Source organism: Mustela lutreola, chromosome X, assembly GCF_030435805.1.
Source record: "Mustela lutreola isolate mMusLut2 chromosome X, mMusLut2.pri, whole genome shotgun sequence".
NCBI lineage: Eukaryota > Metazoa > Chordata > Mammalia > Carnivora > Mustelidae > Mustela > Mustela lutreola.
The window spans coordinates 68,003,998-68,029,539 of NC_081308.1; the positions used below are offsets into that span (position 1 = coordinate 68,003,998).

A 25,542-nucleotide genomic window follows, 5' to 3' on the forward strand; every position below is an offset into this window, starting at 1 on the left:
ACTACATAAGCCAACTGTTAATCAAGATAAAGAGTCATATTGATATGAATACATTAATAGTAGGGGATCTTAAGACGTCACTCTCAGTAACAGACAGATCATTCAAGCAGAAAATCAATGAAGAAACAAGAGCAGATGGACCTCATACATATATACAGAACATTCCACCCTAAAACACAAAACATTCCACCCTAAAACAACAAAATACATATTCTACTCAAGTGCATATGGAACTTTCTCCAGAATAGACTGCATACTGGGTCACAAATCAGGGCTTAATCAATACCAAAGATTGAGATTATTCCCTGCATATTCTCAGAACACAGTGCTTTCCAACAGGAACTCAACCACAAGAAAAAGTACAGAGGAAATTCAAACACTGGAATCTAAAGACTGCCCTGCTTAGGAATGTTTCGATCAACCAGGAAATCAAAGAAGAACTTAAACAATTCATGGAAACCAATGACAATGAAGACACATCAGTCCAAAACCTATGAGATAAAGGAAAGGCAGTCCTAAGGGGGAAATACGTAGCCATCCAAGCCTCACTTAAAAAAACTTAAAAATCCAGGGGCACCTGGGTGGCTCAGTGGGTTAAGCCTCTGCCTTCGGCTCGGGTCATGATCTCAGGGTCCTGGGATCGAGCCCCGCATCAGGCTCTCTGCTCAGCGGGGAGCCTGCTGCCTCCTCTCTCTCTCTCTCTGCCTGCCTCTCTGCCTACTTGTGATCTCTGTCAAATAAATAAATAAAATCTTAAAAAAAAAACCCAAAACTTAAAAATCCAGAATACACCAGCTGTCTTTACACCTTAAAGAACTGGAAAATCAACAACAAGCTGAGCCAACCCCACACACAATAAGGGAAATAATCAAGATTAGAGCAGGGGCACCTGGGTGGCTCAGTGGTTTAAGCTTCTGCCTTCAGCTCAGGTCATGATCTCAGGGTCCTGGGAATTGAGCCCCACATCGGGCTCTCTGCTCAGCAGGAAGCCTGCTTCCCCCTCTCTCTCTGCCTGCCTCTCTGCCTACTTGTGATCTCTCTCTGTCTATCAAATAAATAAATAAATAAATATCTTTAAAAAAAAAGATTAGAGCAGAGATAAATGAGATAAAGAAATACAGTAGAACATATTAATGAAAACAGAAGCTGATTTTTTGAAAGAATAAGATTGATAAACCACTGGCCAAACTAACCCATATGAAAACAGAGAGGACTCAAATTAATAAAGTTATGAACAAAAAGGGAGAGATGACAACTAACACCAAGGAAGTAGAAACAATCATCAGAAGTTATTAACAGTTACATGCCAATAAGTTAAGCAACTTAGATGGAAAGGATACATTCCTAGAAACCTATAAACTTCCAAAACTGAATCAGGAAATATTAACAACCTGAATAGATCAATATCTCGTAACAAGATTGAAGCAGTGATCAAAACCCCCCCAAAAACAAGAGCCCAGGACCTGATGGATTCCCTGGAGAATTCTACCAAACATTCAAAGAAGAAATAATACCTAGTCTCCTGAAGCTGCTTCAGAAAGCAGAAACAGAAGGAAAACTTCCTGATTCTTTTTTTGAAGCCACCATTACTCTGATCCCCAAACCAGGCAAAGACCCCATCAAAAAGGAAAATTTCAGACCAATATCCCTGATGAATATGGATGCCAAGATTCTCAACAAGATCCTAGTTAATAGGATCCAACAGTACATTAAAAAGATCATCCCCCATAACCAGGTGGGATTTATCCCTGGGATGCAAGGGTGGTTCAACATTCACAAATCAATCAATGTGATAGGACAAATCAATAAGAGAAGAGAGAAGAACCACATTGTCCTCTCAATTGATGCAGAAAAAGCATCTGACAAGATACAGCATTGGTTCCTGATTAAAACCCTTCAAAGTATAGGGATAGAGGGAACATTTCTCAACTTCATAAAATCTATGAATGAAAAACCCACAGCAAGTATCATCCTCAATTGGGAAAAGCTGACAGCCTTCCGTACACAACAAGGATGTCCACTCTCACCACTGCTGTTCAACATAGTATTAGAAGTCGTAGCAAGAGCAATCAGACAAGAAAAAGGAATAAAAGGTATTCAAATTGGCAAAGAAGTCAAACACTCTCTCTTCTCAGATGACCTGATACTTTATAAGGAAAACCCAAAAGACTCCATCCCTAAACTACTATAACTCATACAGCAATTTAGTAATGTGGCAGGATTCAAAATCAATATAGAGAAATCAGTTACTTTCTTATACACTAACAATGAAAATACAGAAAGAGAAATTAGAGAATTGATTCTATTTACTATAGCACCAAGAACCATAAGATACCTGGAAATAAACCTAACCAAAGAGGTGAATGATCGAGGAACTACGGAATGCTCGAGGAACTACGGAACACTCATGAAAGAAACTGAAGAAGAAACAAAAAGATGGAAGAGCATTCCATGCTCATGGATCGGAAGAATAAACATTATTAAAATGTCTATACTGCCCAGAGCAATGTATACTTTCAATGCCATCCTGATCAAAATTCCACCAGCATTTTTCAAAGTACTGGAACAAGCAATCCTAAAATTTATATGGAACCAGAAGGGAACCCGAATTGCTAAGTAAATGTTGACAAAGAAAAACGAAACTGGGGGCAACATGCTGCCTGATTTCAAGCTTTACTACAAAGCTGTGATCACCAAGACAGCATGGTACTGACACAAAAACAGACACATAGACCAGTGGAACAGAGCAGAGAGCCCGGATATGGACCTGCAACTCTATGGTCAAATAATCTTTGACAAAGCAGAAAAAAATATCCAGTGGTAAAAAGACAGTCTCTTCAATAAATGGTGCTGGGAAAATTGGACAGCTATATGTAGAAGAATGAAACTCGACCATTTTCTTACACCGTACACAAAGATAAACTTGAAATGGATAAAAGACCTCAACATGAGGCAGGAATCTATCAAAATCCTAGAGAGGAACATAGGCACTCATCTCTTTGACACTGGCCACAAAACTTCTTTCAAGACATGTCCCCAAAGGTAAAGGAAACAAAAGCGAAAATGAACTTTTGGGACTTCAACAAGATTGAAAGTTTTTGCACAGCAAAGGAAACAGTCAACAAAACAAAGAGGCAAGCCATGGAATGGGAGAAGATATTCCCATATGATACTACAGACAAAGGGCTGTTATCCATGATCTATAAAGAACTCCTCAAACTCAACACACACAAAACAGATAATCACATCAAAAAATGGGCAGAAGATATGAACAGACACTTCTCCAATAAAGACATACAAATGGCTATCAGACACGTAAAAAAATGTTCATCATCATTAGCCATCAGGGAGATTCAAATGAAAACCACATTGAGATACCACCTTACACCAGTTAGAATGGCCAAAGTCAACAAGACATTAAGCAACAGTTGGAAAGGATGTGGAGAAAGGGGAACCCTCTTCCACTGTTGGTGGGAATGCAAGTTGGTGCAGCCACTTTGGAAAACAATGTGGAGATTCCTTAAGAAATTAAAATCAGAGCTACCCTATGACCCTGTAATTGGACTACTGGGTATTTACCCCAAAGATACAGATGTAGTGAAAAGAAGGGCCATCTGTACCCCAATGTTCATAGCAGCAATGGCCACAGTTGCCAAACTGTGGAAAGAACCAAGATGCCCTTCAACAGATGAATGGATAAAGAGGATATGGTCCATACATACAATGGAGTATTATGCTTCCATCAGAAAAGATGAATACTCAACTTTTGTATCAATATGGACAGGACTGGAGGAGATTATGCTGAGTGAAATAAGTCAAGCAGAGAGAGTCAATTATCATATGGTTTCACTTAGTTGTGGAGCATAAGGAATAACACGGAGGACATTGGGAGATGGAGAGGAGAAGTGAATTGGGGGAAATCGGAGGGGGAGACAAACCATGAGAGACTGTGAACTCTGAGAAACAAACTGAGGGTTTTGGAGGAGAGGGGTGTGGGGGTTGGGTGAGCCTGGTGTTGGGTATTAAGGAGGGCACATATTGCATGGAGCACTGGGTGAAATGCATAAACAATGAATTTTGGAACACACACACACACAGACAAAAATTAAATTAAATTTCAAAAAAAGAGTCCAGATGTCCATTGGCAGATGAATAGATAAACATGTGGTGTGCTGGGGCACCTGGGTGTTCAGTTGGTTAAGCCTTTGCCTTCTGCTCATGTCATGATCTCAGCATCCTGGGATTGAGCCCCTGGTTGGGTTCTCTGCTCTGAGGGGAGCCTGCTTCCTCCCCTCTCTCTCTGCCTGCTTCTCTGCCTAGTTGTGATTTCTGTCAAATGAATTAAAAAAAAAAGATGTGGTGTGGATGGAACTAGAGGGTATTATGCTAAGTGAAATAAGTCAATCAGATAAAGACAATTATCATATGCTCTCACTCATATGTAGAATTTACAAAACAAAGCAGAGGGTCATAGGGGAAGAGAGGAAAAATGAAACAAGATGAAACCAGAAATGGAAACAAACCCTAAGAGACTCTTAATCTCAGGAAACAAACTGAGGGTTGCTGGGGTGGAGGGGAGGGGAAGGGATGGAGTGGCTGGGTGATGGACACTGGGGAGGGTATGTGTTGTGAGGAGCACTGTGTATTGTGTAAGACTGTTGAATCAGAGACCTGTACCCCTAAAAGAAATAATATATGTTAATAATAATAATTCTTTTAATTAGATAAAAAAGCAGCAGTTTGAAAAGAACCTGGGGTACACGTGATAGAATTTTATTCACTAATTTTAGGATATGTGCTGGAGGGGAAGGGATCTACAGATATCTTCGGGAACAAAAGTGCTGGCAGACACTATTTATATTGCCCTCCCCAGCCTACATAGGCAAACACTTGCAGGAGCCAGTTCAAACACTTTCCATCTACCTTGTTACTGCCACCTATGCAGCCCTGGTGTTAGCCTGTAGACTTGCCCCACTCAACCCACCCACCTTAGCAGGTGCCCCTCCAAAGTGGTTCCTGCCCCACCATACCTGGCAGATAATCTCAGGTGGAACTGGTACCCCTCCAAAGTGACTCCTTCCCTGGGATGAGGAGGAGATAACCACACAAAACAGCACCCCTGCAATTCCTAAAGCTGAGCCTCTTAGGTGACTGCACAAAGAGGCAGCTTTGCCCTTCCCTGCATCTGCAGCTATTGCAGCACCTAGCTATAGACAACCAGGGTTAGGGCCAGACCCACCCAACAGCAAGCCCATGAGTACTGCAGCAGGGCCTCTCAACAGTGTGGAAAGGAATCCCTGCCCAGTACAGCTGCAGTAGGTGAAGGAGGTCACTGAATCCGATTGGGCTGAGGGCCAACCCTGCCCACCAGCATGCTCACAGCCATCATAGCTCATCTACAACAGGAGGGCACATTCAGTTCACACAGGGAAACACCTGGTTCCAGTGAACAGGGATGGTTGTGCTACAGGGCACCATACGGCTTTTTCTACACAAGGCTACTACTTTCAAGACTAGGAGACATAGTTAACCTACCTAATACACATTAACAAACACAGAGAAATAGACAAAATGAGGAGAAAGAGGAATGTGTCCCAATTAAGAGAACAAGGCAAAATCACAGAAAAAGAGTGAAACAAAAAGGACATAAACAGTATGTCTGATGAAGAACTCAAAGTAATGGTCATAAATGTACTCACTGGACTTGAGAAAAGAGTAGATGAACTCATTGAGAATCTCAAGAAAAAGATAAAACAATATATATATGTAAAAAGAACCACGGGGTCCCTGGGTGGCTCAGTGTGTTAAAGCCTCTGCCTTTGGCTCAGGTCATGATGCCAGGGTCCTGGGATCGAGCCCCACATCGGGCTCTCTGCTCGGTGGGGAGCCTGCTTCCTCATCTCTCTCTGCCTGCTTCTCTGCCTACATGTGATCTCTCTCTATCAAATAAATAAATAAATAAAATCTTAAAAAAAAAAGAACCAGAGAGAGCTGAAAACCATAATAACTGATTAAAGAACACATTAGAGGGAATCAACAGCAGACTGGGAGACAAAGAAGAATGGATCAGCAATCTGGAAGAGAGAGTAATAGAAAGCAAAAAAACTTAACAGCAGAAAGATAAGAGTAATTAAGAAAGAGAACAGCTTGGGGTGCCTAGGTGGCTCAGTGGGTTAAAGCCTCTGCCTTTGGCTCGGGTCATGATCCCAGGGTGGTGGGATCGAACCCCACATCAGGCTTTCTGCTCCGCAGGGAGCCTGCTTCCTCCTCTCTCTCTGCCTGCCTCTCTGCCTACTTATGATTTCTGTCTGTCAAATAAACAAATAAAATCCTTTAAAAAAAAAAAGAAAAAAGAAAGAGAACAGCTTGAGGGACCTCTATGATGTCATCAAGTATAGTAGCATTTGCATTCTAAGGATCCCAGACAGAGAAGAAAGAGAGAAGGGGGCAGAGAAATTATTTGAAGAAATAATAGCTGAAAACTTCTCTAATATGAGGAAGGAAGACATCCAGGTCCAGGAAAGACATCCATGTCTACACAAAGATACATAATAATTAAAATGACAGAAATTAATAATAGAGAATATTTAAAGCAACAAGAGAAATAAAAACAGTTATACAGTTATAAACTAGGGAAACCCAATAAGGCTATCAGCTGATTTTTCATCAGAGACTTTGCAGACCAGAAGAGAGTGGCAGGATAGATTCAAAGTGCTGAAAGAAAAAACCTACAACCTAATATACTCTACTGGGCAAAATTATCAATAGAATTGAAGAAAAGATAAAGTATTTCTAAGATAAAAAAAAGTTAAAGAGGTTCATCATGATTAAGCCAAACTTACGATAAATGATAAGGGAATTCTTTAAGTGAAAAAAAGCCATAACTAGAAGTAAGAAAAGTATGAAATGGGGAAATTTCAATGATGAAAGCAAAAATATAGGGAAGGCAGTAGATTACTTACTTATAAAGCCAGCATGGGAGGTAAAACACAAAAGAAGTAAAATCAATTAAATCCACAAAAATTAGTCAAGGGTTACATAAAAACTTATAAAAAATGCAAAACAGGACATCATAATCCAAGCATAACACTAGATACATCCATCAAACCACAAGGGAAAAGAAGACAAAAATAAGGAGAAGTATACAAACAACCAGAAAAAAATTAACAAATGGCAGTAAATACATACCTATACATAATTAACTGGACTAAATACTCTAATCAAAAAACATGGTAAGTGAATGGATTTAAAAAAAAAAAAACAAGAATAGTCTATGTGCTGCCTACAAGATACTCATTTCAGACCTATAGACACAAACAGAAAGACAGTTGAGTGGAAAATATATTCTATGAAAATGGAAGCAGGAAAAAAAAAATCCACATACTTAAATCAGAGAAAATAGACTTAAAACAGAAGACTGTAAAAAGAGCCATTATGTAATTACATCATTACATAATGATAAAGAGATCAACCTAACAATTGTAAATATGCACCCAACATAGGCACAACTAAATAAATGAAACAAACATTAACAGATATTAAGGGAGACATTCACAGTAATACAATAATAGTAGGGGATTTTAACATCCCACTGACATCAATGGATAGATCACTCAGACATAAAATCAATAAAAAACCAGCAGCTTTGAATGACACATTAGACAGATAGACTTCACACACAGATATAGAACATTGTAACAAAGAAAAATCTAGCAAAATATACATTCTTTTGAATGTATATTTTATATATATATATTGAAGTGCACATTCAATATTCTCCTAAAAGATAATAAATCATGCTAGACACAAGTGTCAAAATTTAAGACAATTAGAATCCTACCATGCGTCATTTTTTAAAATTTAAATTCAATTAGCCAACATATAGTACATCATTAGTTTCGATATAATGTTCAATGATTCATTAGTTGCATATAACACCCTGTACTCATCACATCACAGGCCCTCCTTAATGCCAATCACCCAGTTACCCCATCCCCCGACTCATGTCCCTTTCTTCAACCTTCAGTATGTTTCCTGGTCAAGAGTCTCTCATGGTTTGTCTCCCTCTCTGATTTCTTCCCAGTTTTCCCTCCTTTCCTGTATTGTCCTCTGCACTATTCCTTATTAGTCTACATATGAGTGAAACTATATGATAACTACAGTCTTTCTCCAATTGACTTATTTCACTCAGCATAATATCCTCCAGTTCCATCTATGTTGATGTAAATGGTAGGTTATTCATCCTATCTGATGGCTAAGTAATATTCCATTGTATATATTCAAGCATCTTTTCAATCACAAATGGTATGAAACTAGAAATTAATTACAGGAAAAACAAACTAGAAAAAACACAAAGACACGGAAACTAAAAAAAAAAAAAAAATGCCACAATAGGTCAACAAAGTCATCAAAAAGGAAATTGAAGAATACATGGAGATAAATGAAAATGGAAAAATAACAGTCCAAAATCTTTGGGACATAGAAAAAACAGTTCTAAGTGGGAAATTAATAGCAATAGAAACCTACCTAAAGAAAAAACAACAAAAAAATCCTAATCTAACCTTCACTTAAAGGAACTAGAAAAAGAAGAGCAATAAAAGCCTTAAGTTACTAGAAGAAAGTAAATAATTAAAATTAGAGCAGAAATTAAGATATAAAGACTTAAAAAAAGACAATAGAAAAGATCAATGAGAGGCACCTGGGCAGCTCAGTGGGAAGCTCTCTGCCTTCAGCTCTGCCTTCAGGGTCCTGGGATGAAGCCCCATATCAGGCTCTCTACTCAGCAGGGAGCCTGCTTTCCTCTCTCTGACTGCCTACTTGTGATCTCTCTCTCTCTCTCTCTCTCTCTCTCTCTCTCTCTGTGTTAAATAAATAAATAAATAATCTTTAAAAAAAAAAAAGATTAATGAAACCAAGAGCTGGTTCTCTGAAAAGATGAAAACATGTGATAAACCTTTATCAGACTAATAACACAAAAATAGAGGATACAAATATATAAAATCAGAAATGAAAGAGGAAAAATAAAAACCAACACCACAGAAATACAAAGGATTATAAGAGAATATTGTTGAATATTATAGGTCAATAATTTGGACCAAAGAAGAAACTGATAAATTCATAGAAATGTACAATCTTCCAAAGTACATCAGGAAAAAATAGAAAATTTGAACAGACTCATTGCTACTAATGAAATTAAAATGGTCATCCAAAAAAATGCTCCTGGGTCATCCAAAAAAAATGCAACAGGGGCACCTGGGTAGCCCAGTTGGTTAAAATGGCTGCCTTCTGCTCAGGTCATGATCCCGCAGTACTGGGATTGAGCCCCATGTTGGACTCCCTGCTGAGCTGAGTTCGCTTCTCCCTCTACCTCTGCTCAACACCCGCACGCCCCGCTTGTGCATGCATGTTCTCTTTCTCTCTCTCAAACAAATAAATAAAACCTTTTAAAAATTCCCTCCTAAGAAAAAGAAATCCAGGACCATATGGTTTAATAGGTAAATTTTACAGCAAACATTTAAAGAAGCATTAATACCTATTCTTAAAATATCCTAAAAAATAGAAGAGGAAGGGGGACGCCTGGGTGGCTCAGTTGGTTGGACGACTGCCTTCGGCTCGGGTCATGATCCCGGAGTCCTGGGATCGAGTCCCGCATCGGGCTCCCAGCTCCATGGGGAGTCTGCTTCTCCCTCTGACCTTCTCCTCGCTCATGTTCTCTCTCACTGTCTCTCTCTCAAATAAATAAATAAAATCTTTAAAAAAAAAAAAATAGAAGAGGAAGGAAAACTTCCAAATTTACTTACTCTGTGAGGCCAGCATCACCCTGAACCAAAACCAGATTAAAGACACTACAATAGGGGCGCCTGGGTGGCTCAGTGGATTAAGCCGCTGCCTTCGGCTCAGGTCATGATCTCAGTGTCCTGGGATCGAGACCCGCATCGGGCTCTCTGCTCAGCAGGGAGCCTGCTTCCCCCTCTGTCTCTGCTTGCCTCTCTGCCTACTTGTGATCTCTCTCTCTGTCAAATAAAATAAATAAAATCTTAAAAAAAAAGACACTACAATAAAGAAAACAATGGGCCAGTATCTCTGATAAACACAGACACAAAAATCTTCAACAAAATATTATCAAACTGAGGGGCATCTGGGTGGCTCAGTGGGTTAAGCCTCTGCCGTCAGCTCAGGTCATTCTCGGGGCCCTGGGATCAAGCCCCACATTAGGCTCTCTACTCAGCGGGGAGCCTGCTTCCCTTCCTCTCTCTCTCTCTGCCTGCCTCTCTGCCTACTTGTCTTCTCTGTCTGTCAAATAAATAAAATCTTTAAAAAAATATTACCAAACTGAATTAAACAATACTTTAAAAGGATCATTAACCACAATCAACTGGTATTTATTCTAGGGATGCAAAGATGATTCCATATTCACAAATCAATTGATGTAATATATCATATTAACAAAAGGATGGATTGGGACGCCTGGGTGGCTCAGTTGGTTAAGCAGCTGCCTTCGGCTCGGGTCATGATCCCAGTGTCCTGGGATCGAGTCCCACATCAGGCTCCTTACTCTGCAGGGAGCCTGCTTCTCCCTCTGACTCTGCCTTCCACTCTGTCTGCCTGTGCTTGCTCTCGCTCTCTCTCTGACAAATAAGTAAATAAAATCTTAAAAAAAAAAAAATTTAAAAAAAACAAAAGGATGGATTAAAAACTGTGTGATAAAAAAAGCATCTGACAATATACATCTGTTCACAATAGAAACTCTCAGCAAAGTGGCTTTAGAAAAAACATATCTCCACGTAATAAAGGCCATATATGAAAAACCCACAGCGAACATATTCAATGGTGAAACCCTAAAGGTTTTTCCTCTAAGATCAGCAACAAGTTAAAGATATGCATTCTTGTCATTTTTATTCAACATAGTACTGGAAGTCCCAGCCACAGCAATCAGGCATGAAAAAGAAATAAAAGATATCCAGGGCACCTTGGTGGCTCAGTCAATTAAGGGTCTGCCTTTGGCTTGGGTCATGATTTCAAGGTCCTGGGAACAAGTCCCACATCAGGCTTCCTGCTCAGTGGAGAGTCTGCTTCTCCCTCTGCCCCTCCTCCCTCACTCATGTGTGCATGCTCTCTCTTTCTTGTAAAAATAAATAAATTAAAACTTTAAAAAAAAAGAAATAAAAGATATCCAAATTGGTAAGGAAGAAGTCAAACTGTCACTATTTGCAGAGGACATGATACTATATATAGGAAAACTTAAAGATTCCACCAAAAATATATTAGTACTAGTATATGAATTCAGTGATACTATGGAATACAAAATTCATATATAGAAATCTGCTGCATATCTATACACTAATAGCTAAGTAGCAAAAAGAAAAATTATGAAAATAATTCCATTTACAATTATACCAAAAAGAATAAAATACCTAGGAATAAATATAATCAAGGAGGTGAAAGACCTTTACTCTGAAAACTATAATACATTGGTGAAAGAAATTGAGGACAACACAAACAAATGGAAAAATATACCATGCTCATTGATTGGAAGAGTATTGTTAAAATGTCCACAATACCCAAAGAAATCTACAGATTCAATGTAATCCATATCAAAATACCAATAGCATTTACCACAGAACTAAAACAAATACTCCTAAAATTTGTATGGAACAACAAAAGATCCCAAACAGCCAAATCAATCTTGAGAAAGAAGAAGAAAGCTGGATATATCAAAATCCCAGATTTCAAGCTATACTACCAGGCTAGGTAATCAAAACATTATGGTACTAGCACAAATACAGACACAAAGATCAATGGAAGAGAATAGAGAGCCCAGAAATAAACCTACACTTATATAGTCAATGAATCAAGAAAAAGGAGGCTAGAAGATACAAAGGGGAAAAGATGGTCTCTTCAACAAACTATGCTGGTAAAAGTGGACAGCTACATAAAAGAATAAAACTAGACCACTTTCTTATACCATATACGAAAACAAACTTAAAATGGATTAAAGACCTAAATGTAAGACATAAAACCATAAATCTAAAGGAAAACATACACAGTAATTTCTTGGACATTGGCTCCCAAAACATATTTATGCATATGTCTCTTCAGGCAGGGGAAATTAAGTAAAAAATAAACTACTGGGACTACACCAAAATTAAAAGCTTTCGCATACTGAAAGACACCAACAAAATGAAAAGGCAACCTACTGTATAGAAGAAGATATATGCAAATGACATATCCAATAAGGGGTTACTATCCAAAATATATCAAGAACATACATAACTCAACACCAAAAAGAACCAAAAAATCCAATTTAAAAATGGGGAGGGGGGCTCCTGGGTGGCTCAGTCGTTAAGCGTCTGATTTCAGCCCAGGTCATGATCCCAGGGTCCTGGGATCGAGCCCTGCATTGGGCTCCCTGCTTCTCCCTATTGAGTATTTACCCAAAGAAAATGAAAACGTGAACTAGAAAAGATATACAAATTCTTATTTATTGCAGAGACATTTATAATAGCCAAAATATGTACACACACACACACACACACACACACACACACACTCTATCACTAAGCCATAAAAAAGAATGAAATTTTGCCATTTATGACAACATGGCTGGACCTAGAGGGTATTTTGCTAAGTGAAATAAGACAGAGAAGGACAAAAACCATATGACTTCACTTACATGTGGAATCTAAAAAACATACAAACAAATAGACTCAGAAAAACAGAGAACAAACATGGTTGATAGTCAGAGGGAAGTGGAGATGGGCAAAATAGGTGAAGGGGATTAAGAGGAACAAACTTCTGGTTATAAAATAAGGAAGTCACAGAAACGTAAATTATAGCATAGGGTATATAGTCAATAATATTGCAATAACATTGTGTGGTAATGGACAGTGATTACCCTTATGTTGAGCCCTAAGTAATGAATGGAACTGTCAAATCACTATGTTGTACACCTGAAAGCAATATAACAACATATACCCAGTATACTTAAATAATAAGAAATATATAAATAAAACTTCTTGTGCCTATTGAAAAAGATATATTCCACTTTATCTATAGTTAACTTATCCCTACTTAATAACATAAGCCAAAGATCTTACCATCTGAAATACATCAGAGCCTTCATCAAAATCCACCATAGCAAAAAATATCCTATTGGTAAATGCACTGGAGTATCGCCAGGAGTTTGCCAGGATCTGGAATTCTTCATCAGCTTGCCTGGATATAATCAGATAAATGAAGATAACATATAAAACATTTTTTAAAGACTTTATTTATTTGACAGAGAGAAACACAGCGAGACAAACACAAGTAGTGGGAGTTGGAGAGGAGGAAGCAGGCCTCCCTCCAAGCAGGAAGCCAGATGTAGGGCTCAATCCCAGGACCCTGGGATCCTGACCTAAGCCAAAGGCAGATGCCAAACAACCGAGCCACCCAGGCACCCCCATATATTTTAAAATGAACATTTTAAAACATTATTTAAAAATAATAATACATTATTTTAAAAATACTTTAAAAATACATTAAAACATTTTTTAAAAACCATTATTTTTAAATGAACATTTTAAAATGAATAGAGCCGGGGCGCCTGGGCGGCTCAGTGGGTTAAGCCGCTGCCTTCAGCTCGGGTTGTGATCTCGGGGTCCTGGGATTGAGCCCCACATTGGGCTCTCTGCTTGGTGAGGAGCCTGCTTCCCTCTCTCTCTCTCTCTCTCTCTCTGCCTGCCTCTCTGCCTACTTGTGAACTCTACCTGTCAAATAAATAAATAAATAAAATCTTAAAAAAAATAAAATAAAATGAACAGAGCCAAAGAAGCAATAGCAGTTTTTGCAATGGGAGAAATATTTTTGAGAGAGAGATAGACAGACAGAGACACAGAGAGAAGGAGAGAGGGAGAGTGAGAGAGAGACAAACATCAGTCAGGTTCTGTTGACAGGGTCAGGACAAACCTTGGAAAATATTGCCATTGTTTTGGCATAAAAGAAGCCTTATTCTAAGTGTTGGGAATTTCAATAGAAAGTAGTTACTTGATTCAGCTTCATACATTGTGCTTGTTTCTTATCTCAGAGGTCTTTAGGCAGTCATTGGAAAAATCCAGCTAATTGTCTGAACAATTTTTAACATCCTAAATTATTTTTAAGGGTTCAAAGACGAGGTTGAAGTATTTCCAGAGAAAGTATACTATAATAGTAATCCATTTTATAAATCTAACATGACATTATTTAGTAAATAAAAATACAGTCAGATGAATTATTAGGGTGAAAGATAACAAGGATCTAGGGAATTGAGATTAATTAAAACCTCAAGTCATATTTGACTTTTCCCTTATTGCCCATATGCTTTCAGTTTCCAAGATGTGATAATTCTTCATTTGCGATTATCTTTTCACTCCATCCCTTCCCATTTATTTTCACTGCTATCAGCTAAAGTCAGATCCTTAATATCAGATGTTACAATATAAAACGTTGACTCTAGTTTCTCCTCTTCCAATCCTTCTTACACTACAATATACATCAATCTTCCTAAATTACTATCTTCCTGAAACTCCTACTCTTCTCCACTGTTGCTTTTCTACTACCTTCAGAACAGTCTCCAAGCTTTTCACTGGTTATTCAAGGTTCTTTATCATCCAGTTCCAATAAGGCAACTAAATATTAGTAGCCTTACTACTTATCAGTATAAAACAAGATCTCTTAATTCTGGCACTTTATTTACCACTATCGCTGTACCCCTGCACTTATCTTTACTTCTAACCAAAATATCCTGCTTCTATCTAAATCTGATCCATCTATCTAGCCCTAATACAAATCCCTTCGTCTCCATTAGACCAACCCAATCTTCCTGTTATATGTCTGTCCTGAAGTTCTGTAGTATATATATATTTTTACAGATTTTATTTATTTATTTGACAGACAGAGATCACAAGTAGGCAGAGAGGCAGGCAGAGACAGAGAATAGAGGAAACAGGCTTCCCGCTGAGCATAGAGCCTGATGCAGGGCTCAATCTCAGGACCCTGCGATCATGACCTGAGCTGAAGGCAGGGGCTTTAACCCACTGAGCCACCCAGGCGCCCCTCTGTATTATTTATAATGCACATAATCCATTTGGTACTTACTTATAAATTGCCCTATAATGGAAGCTAAATTTTCACATGCGGAATTCATTTTCCTAGCCAATGATAAGGGTAGGATATCTTATACTTCTCATCCTGATAGCACCAAATATATAGTATTATACACACTGCTGTTAATTTTATTTTTTGAATGAGTTTAGGAAAATGTGAGCTAATTTTAAATTTGGTCTTATAGAAAGATACTAAAAAAAAAACTTAGTTTAATAAGAATGTCATTAATTTGCATTTAGTACAGAATTATGAAGAGGTTTGTGTTTGTTCCCTAAGATTTTGTATACTCCTGACTGCTGAGTGAAATGACTAAATTAAGAGTGATTCCAGATTTTAAGTTTATGCATAATTAATACCTACTATCCAACATATGTACCCAAAAATAAGTACTCTGGGATCAAATATCTTGACTATCTCCTACCTCTGGGGGAAAATCCTTTAAGAAGAGTTGGCAAGTCTTGGGGTAGCATAATGCATATTCTAAAAAAAATTGCCTAATCCTTCACATGGACACACAGGCTGTCAGAAATTGGAAAGCCTTCAAGAGTTTATTAAATAAGTTCTTCACAGGGTAGCTTTGTCATTTTATTTAACATGAATTCCCTGGTCACATATTGATCTAAAAATATAAGTTAAAAAAACACAAAAAGCAAAAGCTAACCTATGTTTTAGTACCCACTATTTTTAATTTTGTTTAAAGAAATATATCCTGGGATGTCTGGGTGGATCAGTTGGTTAAGCGTCTGCCTTCAGCTCAGGTTATGATCCTAGAGTCCTGGGATCGAGTTCCGTATCAGGCTTCTTGCTCAGTGGGGAGCCTGCTTCTCCCTCCACCAGCTACTTCGCCTGCTTGTGCTCATTCTTGCACTCTCTGACAAATAAATAAATAAAATCTTTAAAAAAATAAATAAAATAAATATAGTCTTTTTGTTAAAAGAAATATCAATCTTTTTTCCCAAGATCATTTAGAAACAGTAAAATAAAATCAATAAACCAATGTTTGATGAAAGTTTAAGTGAGATTAGTCTCCATTTCCAAGGTTTTTAATCACTCAGAATAATCTAGAAAAAAAGGAAATATCTCTAAATTATACATCTTTATTTTCTAAAAACATTCTCTTGTAATTCCAAATTGGGATGTAGCTATCATTATCGCATTATTAAGTATCTCTAGCTTTGGGTAGACCAGGTAAAAGATTCTGGAACCTATCTCTTCATAAATGAGAGAATATTTGCTTTACTTACCTTCTGGGCTTGTTGTATAAAATAAGAGTACGAACCTGAAAGCACTGACAAATAATAAAATACTACATCAATCCAACTGGCATACATTTATATAAGTTGATACCAATTTATACGACGATTATTCAATTTATAAGTTATTCCTATCATGGCTATCACAATACTTTATCCTTGCTCTTTGTTCCCACTTTGTGCCCACTAATGTGGGCAACCAAGAAATGACTATAAAAGGGGCAGTATGTGCTACTACAGACATCCTAAGTAAGACACACGCAATAATTGTTTATGTACCCACTGAACTAATTTGGTTATTCTGGGATTGAGAAATGGTTAAAATATTATGTTATTTAATCTTAAAGTGTAGTTGAAAGTTCATACTTGCACACAACACACTGTCTGTGAAGTTGGAGAGCAGTGAACATGACAATAACGGAGTAGTTTCTTGGTGGGGCTTTAACAAGGCGACGGAACTTGTCTCCATTCATTCTTATTACAGGTCTTTTATTGGTCCATTCCATTAGTTGACTAACCTTTTCTGATAACACCATCTAAAAAAGAAAAAAAGGGAGGAACATGGTGTTAATGTTCTCAGCATGGCATTTGAAGTTCCTTTAAAAAAAAAAAAAGATTTCATTTATTTATTTGACAGAGAGATCACAAGTAGGCAGAGAGGCAGGCAGAGAGAGAGGGGGAATCAGGCTCCCTGATGAGCAGAGAGCCCAATGTGGGGCACAATCCCAGGACACTGAGACCATGACCTGAGCTGCAGGCAGAGGTTTAACCCACTGAGCCACCCAGGCGCCCCTTGAAGTTCCTTTTAACTAGGCAACTTACCTAAAACAAAGACTAACAAGCAGAGGCATATAGAAAATGTGAGAAACCTAAAAATAAAATCTGGTAATTGGGCCTGATAATAATTATTCTTAAAATTCTATTATTTCATGATGAGATTTAATCGGATACCACACTGTTGATGTGAATTACTTATTTATACTAATAAACAAAATATAAAATCATAAAACATTTCATTTGCCAAAGATTCCAAAGAATGTTGAGTTAAACCAGTTAGTTTTTTTTTTAAGATTTTATTTATTCATTTGACAGAGAGAGAGACACAGTGAGAGAGGGAACACAAGCAGGGGAAGAGGGAGAAGCAGGCTTCCTGCCAACCAGGGAGCCTGATGCAGGGCTCAATCCCAGGACCCTGGAATCATGACCTGAGCCGAAGACACGCTTAACAACTGAGCCACCCAGGTGCCCCAAACCAGTTAGTTTTGTACAAGATTTTGCTTCTCAAAACCAAAACAAAATAAAAACAAAACACACCTATAAAGAAGCTGGAGTATTAAAACAATCTTGAAAATAAAGAATAATAATGGGAGGGGACACCTGGGTGGCTCAGTCAGTTAAACACCTGCCTCTGGCTTGGGTCATGATCCCAGGGTCCTGGGATGAATTCCCACATGGGGCTCCTTGCTCAGCAGAAGCCTGCTTCTTCCTCTGCCTTCTGCTCCCCCTGCTTGTGCTCTCCCTCCCTCTCTCTCTGAGAAGCAAATAAATAAATAAATAAATAAAATCTTTAAAAAAAAGAATAAAATGGGGTATCACTCTACCTGATTTTAAGGTTTACTATACAGCTATAGTAAGCAAGGCAGAGTGGTACAGATGAAAGAATAGACTCATAGATCAATGGCACAGAAACAGACCTACATTGAGTATAGACAACTGATTTTTCATAAAGGTGCAAAAACTCAGTAAAGCAAGGCTAGTCTTTTCAACAAATAGTGCTGGAGCAATTGGACATCCATTATCAAAAATAGGAATCTCAAACTAAACTTCATACTTTATACAAAAATTAAGTCAAACTGATTATATACTTAAACATAAAAATGAAAACTATGAACATTTTAGACAAAAAGGAAAAAGGGGAACCTGGCCAGCTCAGTCAGTGGAGCATGCGACTTTTGATGTCAGGATTGTGAGTTCAAGCCCCACACTGGGCATACAGCTTATTCCAAAAAATTTGTTTCAGAAAAAAATTAGGAGAGAACATTCAGGACCTTGGGGTAGGGAAAGAGTTCTTAGACCTGAAGCCAAAAAGCATGATTCATAAAAAAGAAAAAAAAAGATAACCTCACCAAAATAAATTTTTTTCCTCTAGGAAAGACCATGTTAAGAGGAGGAAAAGACAAGCTACAGAGTGGGAGGAAATATTTCCAAACCATGTATCTGACAAAGGATTAATAGTTATACTTTTAAAAACCATCAAAACTCGGGGTGCCTGGGTGGCTCAGTCAGTTAAGTATCTGACTCTTGATTTCAGCTCAGGTCATGATCTCAGAGTCATTGGGATCAAGCCCCATGTTGGGCTCCGTGCTTAGCAGGGAGTCGGCTTGAGATTCTCTTCCTCTTCCTTTGTCCCTGTTCACATGCATGCGCTTGCTCTAATAAATAAGTAAATAGAATCTTAAAAAATATTGAACTTGCTTTTCCCAGGAAGGGAATAGTAACATGGATTGTAAAAATGCATGATTTGCCTTTGAAGCATGGCTGAATTCAGCCTATACTGAAAAAAATTTCCTGAGTATACCTATGAACAACAGAGAAAAAAATGCAAAAAATTAGTTTTGTAGCACATTCAAAATAATTCTGGTAAAAGCCATAAAATGAGTATGTCACAAATGGAAAACCACAGACTCTAAGCCCACAGAGAAATATACACACTCTCAAAAGATTAGTAAAACAAATAATTAACAAGATTTGTGGAACAATGATATGGAGGAAACAGATCACTCTAAACAACGGTTTTACAACAGTGGCAATAGTGACATCTTGACCCAGATAATTCTTTATTGTCTAGAGTTGTCCTGCACATTGTAGGATGTTGAACAGCATCCCTCATCTTCACCCACCAGATGCCAGTAGTACCCCGACCTTCAACTACAACAACCAAAAATGTTTCAGACATTGCCAGATAACCAACCCCAAGGAGCAAAATTCCCCTCCTCCCTCATTGAGAACCATTGCTGGAAACTGAAAAGAATTTTCACAGTATAATATGTTTTTATCATCTTATTATATAGTCAATTTTTAATTCATTACTGATCAAAACACAATATAAAAGATAAATGTGGCGATAAAGTAAACCAAAACTTCCCAGAGCAAGCCCTCAGCATAATGGGTACTAAACTTTCTAGACCCAAGTTTCTACAAGTGTGGCTGGTATAAAGGAGCTTGTTAGATGTTAAGACTTCCAGATTTCATCCTCTAGTAAATCTGATTCAGTAAGTCCACTGTAGGTTCCAAGAGTATGAAATTTTAACAGGTAACCCAAGTGACTCTTTATAGACACTGAAGTTTCAGAACTACTGTTATACATTCTCATTCTTAAGGGCAGGAACTACATGTTATATAAATACCTATGCATAACATAGGGAATTTAAATAAACATTAAGCTATTCAAATGATGAACAACAGGAAAAAAATACAACATTCCTAATAATTAAACACTACCTGATCTCTCTAGAATGACTGAAGAATATGATATATTTTAGGTAACTCAAATGTAACATCTTAATGATTGAGACACTTTTAAAAAAATTCCAGTAGAGTTAATATACGGTATTATATTAGTTTTAGGTATACAACATAGTGATTAAACAATTCTATATATTACTCAGTGGTCATCAGAATAAGTGTACTCTTAATCCCCTTCACCTATTTCACCCATCCCCCATCTACCTCCTCTTTGGTAACCACCTGTTCATTCTCTATAGTTAAGAGTGTTTTTTAAAGAGGCAACCCACGGAATGGGAGAAGATATTTGCAAATGACAGTACAGACAAAACGCTGATATCCAGGATCTATAAAGAACTTCTCAAACTCAACACACACAAAACAGATAATCATGTCAAAAAATGGGCAGAAGACATGAATAGACACTTCTCCAATGAAGACATACAAATGGCTATCAGACACATGAAAAAATGTTCATTACCACTAGCCATCAGGGAGATTCAAATCAAAACCACATTGAGATATCACCTTACACCAGTTAGAATGGCCAAAATTAACAAGACAGTAAACAACGTGTTTTGGAGAGGATGTAGAGAAAGGGGAACCCTCTTACACTGCTGGTGGGAATGCAAGTTGGTACAGCCACTTTGGAAAAGTGTGGAGATTTCTCAAGAAATTAAAAATAGAGCTTCCCATGGGACGCCTGGGTGGCTCAGTTGGTTAAGCAGCTGCCTTCGGCTCAGGTCATGATCCCAGCGTCCTGGGATCGAGTCCCACATCAGGCTCCTTGCTCGGCAGGGAGCCTGCTTCTCCCTCTGCCTCTGCCTGCCATTCTGTCTGCCTGTGCTCGCTCTCTCCCCCTCTCTCTCTCTGATAAATAAATAAAATCTTAAAAAAAAAAATAGAGCTTCCCTATGACCCTGCAATTGCACTCCTGGGTATTTACCCCAAAGATACAGATGTAGTGAAAAGAAGGGCCATCTGTACCCCGATGTTCATAGTAGCAATGGCCATGGTTGCTAAATGTGGAAAGAACCAAGATGCCCTTCATCGGACGAATGGATAAGGAAGATGTGGTCCATATACACTATGGAGTATTATGCCTCCATCAGAAAGAATGAATACCCAACTTTTTTATCAACATGGACGGGACTGGAAGAGATTATGCTGAGTGAAATAAGTCAAGCAGAGAGAGTCAATTATCATATGGTTTCACTTATTTGTGGAGCATAACAAATAACATGGAGGACATGGGGAGATGGAGAGAAGGGAGTTGGGGGAAATTAGAGAGGGAGATGAACCATGAGAGACTGTGAACTCTGAAAAAAAATCTGAGGGTTTTTGAAGGGGTGGGGGGTGGGAAGTTGGGTGAGCCTGGTGGTGTGTATTATGAAGGGCATGTATTGCATGGAGCACTGGGTGTGGTGCATAAACGATGAATTCTGATACACTGAAAAGAAACTTTAAAAATAAAAAATTATTAAAAAAAGAGTCTGGTTCTTGGTTTCTTTTTTCCTTTGTTTTGCTTATTAAATTCCACATATGAATGAAATCATATGGTATTTGCCTTTCTCTGACTGACTTACTTCACATAGCATTATACTTTTTAGTTCCATCCACATTGTTGCAAATGGCAAGATTTCGTTCTTTTTTTGGTTGAATAACATTCTACAGTACGGATGTACATATACATCTTCTTTATTCACTCATCTATCAATGGACACTTGGGATGCTTCCATAATTTGGCTATTGTAAATAATGCTGTGATAAACACAGGGATGCACATATCCTTTTGAATTAGTGTTTTTGTACTCTTTGTGTAAATACCCAGTAGTGTGATTACTGGATCATATGGTAATTGTTTTCAATTTTTAGAGGAACCACCATATTGCCACAGTGGCTGCACCAGTTTGCATTTCCATCAACAGTACACAAGGGTTCCTTTTTTTCCCCACATCCTCACCAACACTTGTTTGTGTTTTTGATTTTAGCCATTCTGACAGGTGTGAGATGACATCTCATTGTAGTTTCACTGTGCATTTCCCTGATGATCAGTGATACTGAGCATCTTTCCGTGGAGGGATGTATATTCATGTCTTCTGCCCATTTTTAATTGGATTATTTGTGTTTTTCTGGTGTTGAATTATAGAAATTCTTCATAAATTCTGGATACTAATCCTTTATTGGATATGTCATTTGCAAATATCTTCTCCCACTCCGTACGCTGCCTTTAGTTTGCTGATTGTTTCCTTTGCTGTGCAGAAGCTTTTTATCTTAATGAATCCCGAACAGTTAATTTTTGCTTTTGTTTACCTTGCCTCAGATGTATCTAGACAAATGTTGCCCAATGTCAGACATATTTTCTAGACATATCTAAGGAAAAAAAGCTAATGTCAGAGACTTTACTGCCTGTGCTCTTCTAGGATTTAACACTTTGCTGGTCATACATTTAGGTCCTTACTCTATTTTTAGTTTATTTTTGTATACAATGTAAGAACATGGTCCAGTTCTTCCAACACCATTTGTTGAAGAGACTGTCTTTTTCCCATTGCACATTCTTGCATCCTTTGTCAAAGATTAACTGACCATATAATTATGGGTTTGTTTCTGGGGTTCCTATACTGTTCCATTGAACAATGTGTCTATTTCTGTGCCAGTGCCATACTGTTTTGATTATTATAGCTTTGTAATACCACTCAAAGTCCGGAATTGTGATACCACTAGCTTTATTTTTCTTTTTCAAGATTGTGTTTTCCATTTGGGGTCTTTTGTGGCTCCATACAAATTTTAGGATTGTTTATTCTAGTTCTGTGTTAAATGCTGTTATTATTCTGATGGGGATTACATTAGATCTATAGCTTTCTTTGGGTAGCATGGACATTTTAACATTTGTTCTTTTAATGCATGAGCATGGAATATCTTTCCATCTATTTGTGTCATCTCCAATTTCATTCATCAGTGTTTTATAGTTTTTAGAGTACAAGTCCTACCTAGCCACTTCCTTCACTAGTTCTCTGTCTTCTCTATGTATTTGTTTAAAGATTTTATTTATTTATTTGACAGACAGAGATCACAAGTAGGCAGAGAGGCAGGCAGAAAGAGAGGGGGAAGCAGGCTCCCCGCTGAACAGTGAGCCCGATGCGACGCTTGATCCTAGGACCCAGAGATCATGACCTGAGCCGAAGGCAGAGGCTTAACTCACTGAGCCACCCAGGTGACCCTAGTATATGGTTCTATAAAGGAATTTCTCATTTATTCACATTTGAGTTGAAAGCTTTCTTAATTGGAGTAAACCTCTAGTACTGAAAAACCATCTTCCTTAGGATACCTTTCATTCTTTGTCATGAACCCATTGTTTGAGTACTGAAAGCTATGGCTCAGAAATAAAAATTTTGTTTTTCTACAGCATCTTCACTAAGTCACACTCTGCACTCCCCAGATATCCCTTTATCTTCCAATGACATAACCTTCAAAAGAAAAGGATTAAAATGTTGCCCATATCCTTTATGACCTTCTATTATTTAATACTTTAAAGTTAAAAACCACAAAGGACTATAGTACAGAAGAGTAAGAGGTTTATCAAACAAATTATTCAGCAACTAAAAATAGCAACTGATTTGGAAACAACTCAATGCAAATACTTTTCTACTAACAGCTTTACTAAACATTTAAGAAAATACATCCATCCAATTTTTAATCTGCATTAGATATATTTATCCAAAACAAAATATAGGCTTGCTATAAAAAAACATTAAATATATAAGGAAGGACTTTCATAATCAATTTCCTTCCTGGACTACATTATTTATTTTCGACTCAAACAAAACAAAGCATAACAAAACAAAACAGCAATATTATTCACAATTAAAATACTTGCCAGCAAAGTTAAGTAAGCTTGTACTCTCTGTTCTCTTTAAACATTTATATTAGTATGACCACAAAATAATCCTAACAGGAAGCCAATTAATATCTCTAATTCTATTAGCAATAATCAAGTATGATGAACATTTTAGGCCTATAAAGGATTAAGAGAGCCAAGAAAAGGCAATGACGCAATAGTTTGATTTCACTCTACCTTCCTGCACAATATATATCTAAATTAGCTCTAGTAAACTAGATTAAGTCTTAACAACTATAATTCTCCTACTGTCCCTGAATATTGCTCATGAAAAATAGCATATACATAATCACTTAAAGCTCAAATTTGACCCTGCCATTAAGATTTCTTCTGAATTTCAGAAGTAATAAAGCTAAACAGCATCAGTCTGAATTACTCTAAAAGGCACCTCCCTTCCCCCACTCCCAAACTTATTTGATTGTATCTGTGTTCCACACCATCAGGGTTTATTTATAAAAATTCTTGGTATTTTTAGCTTTCTTAATCATCCACTAGTTCTCAGACATTTGTAAAATAAGATTCCTGGTTAAGCAATACATTTCCAACTCCATCCTTAAATTAAGAGTGACACTGAGCAAATGTGGAAACATTATCTGGCAGATAACAAATGAAGGAGACAGACAGCAAGCAGAGAAGAGGGAATTTTTAATCCCTAAATGTCATCTGTTCCATTCTCAGTGCACCTACTTTCTGGACAGGGCTAAACTATATTCTGTCCCCTCTCCTTGATGTTTTAGTTTTAGGGGGTACTTCAATTTGTTTTGCAACTTCTACTGGGCCTTTGATTCTTAGTAATAAGGTATTTTCTAAAGAATCACAGAGATTTTAGGGGCGCCTGGGTGCTCAGTCTTAAAGTGTCTGCCTTTGGCTCAGATCATGATCGAGTCCTGGGATGGAGCCCCACATCGGGCTCCCTGCTCAGCGGGAGGCCTGCTTCTCCCTCTTCCACTGTGTCTCTCTCTGTCAAATAAATAAACAAAATCTCAAAAAAAGAGAACCAGAGGGACGCCTGGGTGGCTCAGTTGGTTAAACGGCTGCCTTCGGCTCAGGTCATGATCCCAGCGTCCTGGGATCGAGTCCCACATCGGGCTCCTTGCTCAGCGGGGAGCCTGCTTCTCCCTCTGCCTCTGCCTGCCATTCTGTCTGCCTGTGCTTGCTCTCCACCCCCCCTCTGATAAATAAATAAAATCTTTAAAAAAAAAAAAAAAAGAGAACCAGAGATTTTAAACATGTGACAATTTCATTTGTCAGATTCCAAAGCAATGTCAAAAAAGGTAGAAGTTTTTCCAACAACAGCCTGCCTTGTCAAAATATGCAGTCAAAATTGCTGTTTTGTCAAAATTATTCTATTTTCTGAATATCCATAAAAACATCACAAAAAGATCAGGCAAAAAATATTTCACTACTGCAGAGGAACACAGTCTTATTTTCTAATATTCATCTAATGTCTTCTACATGCAAAGGATGGCATTATATATCTGTTATAGCCCACATTTAATTTTCACTTTACAGCCCTCATTTAATTTTCACAATATGCAAACAGGCATTTTTGCATTCTACTGATAAGGAAAATGAGACTCAGCAACTGGTTAAGGATCATTAGGGTCGCATTAACATATACGTTCTTTAAAATTTTACTGTTTTTTGGGCGCCTGGGTGGCTCAGTGAGTTGAGCCGCTGACTTCGGGTCAGGTCATGATCTCGGGGTCCTGGGATGGAGTCCCGCATCAGGCTCTCTGCTCGGTGGGGAGCCTGCTTCCCTCT

The 25,542-nt window shown here is 37.9% G+C and overlaps 1 protein-coding gene across 1 annotated transcript in view; it reads right to left on the bottom strand.

The window, feature by feature from the left end:
• The window catches only part of MAGT1 (magnesium transporter 1), a 79,867-nt gene that overhangs the window by 49,345 nt on the left and 4,980 nt on the right, over nt 1–25,542 (bottom strand). Inside the window, exons 2-3 of the mRNA XM_059157480.1 lie at nt 16,743–16,912; nt 13,098–13,215 (exon numbers count right to left, since the gene is read on the bottom strand). Coding sequence (XP_059013463.1) covers nt 13,098–13,215; nt 16,743–16,912 — 288 coding nt within the window. The remainder of the gene's footprint in view (nt 1–13,097; nt 13,216–16,742; nt 16,913–25,542) is intronic.